The following is a 6,611-nucleotide window of genomic DNA, read 5'->3' as shown; positions in this document are numbered from 1 at the left end:
TTAATTTTATATATATATATACGCACACACACACACACACACACACACTATATCGATGATTTCTTCAAACTTGTTTAAAATATTAAAAATTATGGTACAACGCACGCATTACGGTTTTAACATTAATTATCCAAATATAATAAGTAGGGCTGTTTTCTTTCGAAATTTAGGAAAATACAGTATATATTCGTAAACCTATATTTTTTAATGAAAGTATATATCATAATTTAATATAACTATTAGCTATATTCAATTAACAATTGTATAATTTCGATTCTTTGATCTTGAAAGATTTTAATAGTCAAACTTTGAAGCTTCAAAGTTCAAATGTTGAAGCCTTCGCTATAAGCAAATCATTAGCTCTAATAAAAAGAGCGTTGCATACATTAACAAAGAATGAATAAATCTCTAGAAGTATGCCCCGAAAATTGTGCTGAGATGCCAGACAATAATAATTATTATTATATATGCTAGATGAGAAATATCGTCAAATAAAAGATTTTTTAATATTTCCATTTTTGTGATTTACAAATATTGATGATTATGTATGGCCGATAAAATCAGTATTGCTTTTATCGATCGTAAATAATTATTAATATTTATCAAAAAATTTCCTAGAAAATTTAAATTCAAAAATGAACAAATGAATTCGGGAGAAGATTTTTAGATAAGAGATGAATTAAAAAAATTCGAAGGTTTGTAATTCCAAGAATCTCTCTCGAAAAGTAACAAAGTACTCAAACGTCAACGGCGTCTTACACGTGTTCTCTAGACATTACAAAATTAAAGTTAGCCTTATCTCCATTGAAGGAAGTTCAAGAAGAAGGGGAAGAAAAAGAAGACACGTGTCTTCCTTTAGAGTCCCTATACTAAAGGACTCTAGTCTTCCAATCGTTTCCTACTCCGATCAGTTTCCTCTTTGTGCGCATGCGCGATAATCCTAGTAACTTTCCACGCCTCCTCCTAAGCATACCACAGACGGAGTTTCGCATGCGCTTTATTCCAAAAAAAACCATCAGCCATATTGGTGTGTTGTATCGCTGCCCTCAGTAATTTCGAAGATCAGCAAAGGTATTTTTCCCAGAGGCCCGTCACCGTGCTCTACGTCGCGGTCGTGCGGGATTCGGCCGACTGATCGTTTTCCCCGTGGCCGCGCCGTCCCTCTCGCGATCCGTCGCGCATGCAAATCACCCCGATGTTCGCCAGCAAAAAAAGTTTGGTTAATGTTGCCACCTCGGCTCGCGGAGTAACCACCTCCGCTTGCGCTTTATGAGAGTACGTCATGGGATACATATGAAATACGCGGCTGTCTCGCGGTAACGCACGTCCGTGACGCTCGACGCTGCCACCGTTGGCTGTGTCGTGACGCCATAGACGCGAGTCCCCCGGAGATGCATGCGATTAACGAGACTCGCGCTGCTGCTCTGTTGTGTGCCACCCTCCACGTTCGTTTCTTTTCGGACTTACGTCGCTCTACGTGTCACCGCGTTCGTCGAGGTACACGCGCGCGATCACCGATGGCCGGTACACCTTTGAGCAACAGGTACAGCCTGTCGGTCTGTAAATCCTGCTGCGCGAAGATCGTTGCGTTAGATTTTTCGTATCGTACGCATCACACGTCCGTATTCAAGTTATAACAGATGACGGATCCCCCGCCGCGACGGGGAGGAAATTTTTTCATCTACCTGCGATTCCTTGCTAGAAGTTGCGTTATGCTCGCTGCCTTTCAGTTTCTTACTAATTTTCACATAGTCTGGCAAATATTCGTTTTTGCGAATATCATTCAGCACCTGATAAAAAAACACCTCGGAACTGTCACGTTACACAATCTGATTCCTGTGTATTCAAGATTTTTGTAAGATGCTTTCTAAGACTTATCTTTATAGCAACATGTTATGTTCTTTTATGTTATATTATATTGTGCTTCTTTGTTATAAACTGTAGGTTACATTTTTTTCTTGCTTTCCTTTTTTTCAGGAGATAGTGCATCATGACTGATTCCATGAAATTTGGTCCAGAGTGGTATGTAATTTATGTTACTGAAACATTAAAATGTTATTTAGTTATGTTTAGAATTATATTGTATTTATTATATTTATTATACATAGGTTGCGCAAGGTTTCGTCAGGAGACAATTGCAATACTGGTAGTGGTGGTGGAGGGACAATAACCCTGGGTACACCTCGTTATCAGTTAGCAGAGCATAGATATGGCCGGGAAGAGATGCTGGCCTTGTTCGATCGCAACTGTAAACCTTCGGAGCCATTGACAACTTTTCCAACACTGTATGTGGAGAAAACTCAGCTTCCATTGGCTCTCACAACCATGACAGATGATGAAACGGTAACTAATCACATCAAAAAAAGTGTAAAGTGTATGTAATAATATTATAATACTTTGTTCTTTGATGATTTTGTTCATTATCTGAAGCATAGTTTAATTTATTTTTGCTAATAAGGAAAGGAAAACGCTATGAAATTGTAATACTATTGTATATTCTTATTTTATCTTATATTAGAGATTGTCTAAAAATTAACAATTCTAGTTTTCTTGCAATAGTTCTTACAGAGTTACCATAAAATTGGAAATCAAGGAAATTGAATACGATCAGGGAAAAGTCAGAGAATTTTGCAAAATATTTTTGAAAATAAAAATTCTTGGCTTTAAAGAAGTTTAATGTATTTTCATCACACCAATATAGTTTTGGGACATTACCAACTTGTAAATTAAAAATGCAAGTGTGTTAGTAGCATTAATAGTAATTTACATTGCTATGTTAAATTGATCTCTCAACAAAATATAAAACGATGTCCAATCTGGACGAAAATACAAAAAACTTCGAAATTTTATTAAATGTTAGGAAAATTATGAAATTAGTAAAAATCAAGGAAGTGTTGTAATGAAATTTTAGAATGAGAAATTTGTGAATACACACGTATATTTCTATCAAAAGTATTTGTTTATTTGCATTTTGATGATAATATTAACGATAAATTATAATTAAATTACTTTTTATTTGATATTTTTTTAATTTGTTATTGTCTATGTATTATATTAAATATTTATTTTTAATTGTGAGAAACATTAAGAAGCATTAATCCAAAATGAATTGAATAAATATTTCTTTTTACAACTGTTCTTGATGTAATTTTAAAGTTTTGAAAATGTTCGCTTTTTTAAACACTACTATATACTTTTTAACAATACTATGAAACAAATGTATTTTTTTTGAATAATGTTTTTATATGACTGCTTTGTTCAGGATTATTATTACAAAATTATGTACAATTGGAATAAGTTTATTTAATGAAATATCCTTTGTAATGTAAATGTATGTATTTGAATTTTGCAGCGCATGTGGAATGGAGGGATAACTAATATTGGTAGTAGCCGTGGAAGAGGTAGCAGTGTGGATCGTGGACGTGGTAGACCTGGAAGAGCAGGCTTGTATTCGTCTCATTATTCACGCGGAGTTGGTTTTGATGATTCCGGTGATGGGATACGAACCGAGGGCCAATCATTCCAGGTATGGAACTTTTTTTAAGATATGAATGTGCTTTTTACTAATTTATTTTAAATATAATACTTTTCTCTTTGTATTTTCCATTATATATGTATAAATTATGCTTAATATATATGTTACTGTAAAATCTTAAATTTTACTTGGCTACATAGCCCTATTTAGATGACTAATCTTCAAGCTATCTCAATTTTTTTTGCACAGTTTTGATAAATCTTAATATTTATTACCATTTCAAGTAAAACTGATATTGAAGTACTTTTTATCCTTTCTTTACCATAAAAACTTGAGAACTAGATATATCTTAAAATTTATGTACAAGTCCTTTTTACTAAAATTTGTATTTTATGATGATCAAATGTAACAGATTCAGCACAAAGTTGTGAAATCTCGTAAATTTGATTTATAGGGAAGAAATAGGACGTTTGATAGATCTCAAAGCGAACGCGGTTGGTCAGAAAGAAACGGCGCTTCAGATCCGGTAGAATGGAACGGATCGACTAGTCCTAGAAAGGATATAAATCGTGGGACTAGTAATAGTTTACTTATGGAGAGTAATTGGAGACGTCATCGTGGAAGCGGAGAGGACGAGGATAGTTGGCGCAAATGGGGTAAATACACTGTTTTTTATATTTCTTTCATGATTGTTATACGCATATAATTATATATAACGAAACAATATATTTATATAGGAAGAAATAATTGGCGCGAAGGTGGCAGTATGGATCGGGATAGATTGGATCGAAATGAGGGTGATGGAGAGGAGGGTAGAGGTGGACCGGGAAGATGGGAGCATCGGGGAAACCACAGACCTTCCCATGATTCTGGTCATCATCCACCACCTCGCACTGCTCGTACTTGGGAATCTAATCATCACGATAATCATGACAATCTACCTGAATGGTATGTTAAATGATTTCTCTCTATAGAGAGTATATTTCTTTTATCTTATATTCTAAATTTTATATTATAGGGCAACGGAGAATCCAAGCGAGAGTGGTGGCAGTTTCGATGCTTCGGGTGCATTTCATGGTGGAATGTATTCGGATGATGATGAGGACGGTGCAGCCGGTACTTCCCAACAGGGCAGAACTCGACGCGTCTCTGAAGGAAGTGCTTCGAATGTAGTGAGATCTAATAGCAAATCATTAGCTTTTGGAACAGGTTCTGTTCAATCCTTGAATCGCCATACAAGTAATACAATAGCCAATACATTAAGCAAGGAACGACCAAAACCATTGGATTCGCTTGAAGATAAGGATGATTCTATGCAGAAAGAGAGCAGATGTACCTCACCTTCTGTTAAGTCGACTACTGTGCCGTCGACTGAGAGCATTCCCACAAAGACTTTAGCATCGTCCTCAGATCTCTTGCAGAAGAAGACTATTGGATCTACAATAAATACAAATATGGATAAAATTGAAACTTTAGGTGAGAAATCTAGCGAGCCTCCGAGCGGATCTCATAATAAAGAGAACGTACAACCAGAGATTAAAACGGAGCCGCAGATAACTGCTGTGACCAATCGACAACAAGTTCCTTTAGAGCATCCGAAGCTCGTACATAATACAGGAACTGCTAATGTCAGGCAGAGAACAGAAGATGACTTAGATAGAATGAAGGAGGAAGCCGACGCTTTGGTAGCCAAGTTAATGGCAGATGAGGAAAGTCACAAGGAGAAGACAGCCGCTACTAGTGTTCCGCCTGCAATTGGTAACCAATCTTCCACAGTTTCCTCCACGGGTAATCCGGAAAAATGGTTTTACCGTGATCCGCAGGGTGAAGTTCAAGGACCATTTTTAGCTAGTGAAATGGCTGAATGGTATAAAGCTGGTTATTTTACTACGGGATTATTTGTGAGAAGAACTTGCGATGAGAGGTACGTCACACTTGGTGATTTGATTAAGATGTTTGGAAGAATACCATTTACGCCTGGTCCACCAATACCTCCGTTAAAGGTACGATTTATTACATATATCATATCTTTTATTATGTTTTAACAGTATTTTACTAATTCAAAACTTGTATATAGATTACACATCAATGTAACCAGTTTATATAATGTTGAGAAAAATATGAAGTTTAAAATTGAATAATATTAGAGAAGAAAGCAAAAAAGGAAAATTTTATTTATAGTCATCTAAAATATTCAAGTTTTACCGTGTAAAGGGAAATTCAGAGATTTTGAAAATGAAGCTCATGAAGTTATACATTATTATTACATTCTCAACTTTTCAATTGTTGTTGAATATATTCATATTAGTAAGATTGAATATTTTTATTTGTTAGCAATTAGCAGAACAAGTGATTCCACCACCTGTTCCTAATGCCGTACCGGCTGGACTATCTCCTGGTGTCATTCCAAAGGCTGGATTAGAAGATCCATTACTATTGATGACATATCAGCACATGCAAATGCTACACAATCAGATGCTGTTCAGGCAAATGAGAACATCAGCGATAGCGAAATTGTCGCAATCGGAGCACTGGTCTACACTAACGCCTGTGGAGCAGAATCAATTGATTCTACAATACGTCATACAAGATGGAATGCAGGAAATTCCGGAAGTGCCGATAGCGACAAATCCGTTTGTGCCTCACCTAACGTCTCAGGCGACTAATCCTGTTATGCAACTTTTCACTCAAATGCAACAAGTAATGTAACTTAGTATATTTTCGCTAATCTGACAGTTTTGCATTGTAATAATACACGATGTTATGCAGGCGAAAACGCAACCTGAAACTCATTTACCAACGAATCCACATACAACGGCGTCGGCCCATCCAACAACAATGGATCCTATACAGCAACTTATCCAACAGATGGGCGGTTTACAAAACTTGCCCACTATGCAACAACCAAATATTGCTCCGACGCCTACACCGACGCAGGAAGACAATCCAATAAAGTCTTTGTTACGTCAACTTAATGTCAATACAAACGGTCATCCACAGGCAACCACCCATATGGATACTGTTTGGCCGCAGCCCCCGCCGCAAATGGTTCCCCAATTTAATGCGCAGAATTGGTTAGCGCAGGTGTGTTGTGGTTATAAATTAATTTACGTAAAAATTTAAGTGTTTAAGTGCT

The 6,611-nt window shown here is 36.3% G+C and overlaps 1 protein-coding gene across 4 annotated transcripts in view; it reads left to right on the top strand.

Annotated features, from left to right (window-relative positions):
* Nucleotides 1-1,004: 1,004 nt before the first annotated feature.
* LOC108750496 (PERQ amino acid-rich with GYF domain-containing protein CG11148) overlaps nt 1,005-6,611 on the top strand; it is a 9,814-nt gene continuing 4,207 nt past the window's right edge. For all 4 annotated transcript variants that reach the window (XM_018489995.1, XM_018489987.1, XM_018489979.1 and 1 more), the window contains exons 1-9: nt 1,005-1,071; nt 1,978-2,022; nt 2,109-2,343; nt 3,353-3,526; nt 3,930-4,131; nt 4,213-4,423; nt 4,494-5,478; nt 5,810-6,175; nt 6,245-6,559. In XM_018489995.1, coding sequence (XP_018345497.1) covers nt 1,991-2,022; nt 2,109-2,343; nt 3,353-3,526; nt 3,930-4,131; nt 4,213-4,423; nt 4,494-5,478; nt 5,810-6,175; nt 6,245-6,559 — 2,520 coding nt within the window. In that variant the 5' untranslated portion in view covers nt 1,005-1,071; nt 1,978-1,990. The remainder of the gene's footprint in view (nt 1,072-1,977; nt 2,023-2,108; nt 2,344-3,352; nt 3,527-3,929; nt 4,132-4,212; nt 4,424-4,493; nt 5,479-5,809; nt 6,176-6,244; nt 6,560-6,611) is intronic.

The sequence above is a fragment of the Trachymyrmex septentrionalis genome, unplaced genomic scaffold, assembly GCF_001594115.1.
Source record: "Trachymyrmex septentrionalis isolate Tsep2-gDNA-1 unplaced genomic scaffold, Tsep1.0 scaffold11, whole genome shotgun sequence".
Taxonomy (NCBI): domain Eukaryota; kingdom Metazoa; phylum Arthropoda; class Insecta; order Hymenoptera; family Formicidae; genus Trachymyrmex; species Trachymyrmex septentrionalis.
This window is presented reverse-complemented; position numbering and strand designations above follow the sequence as displayed.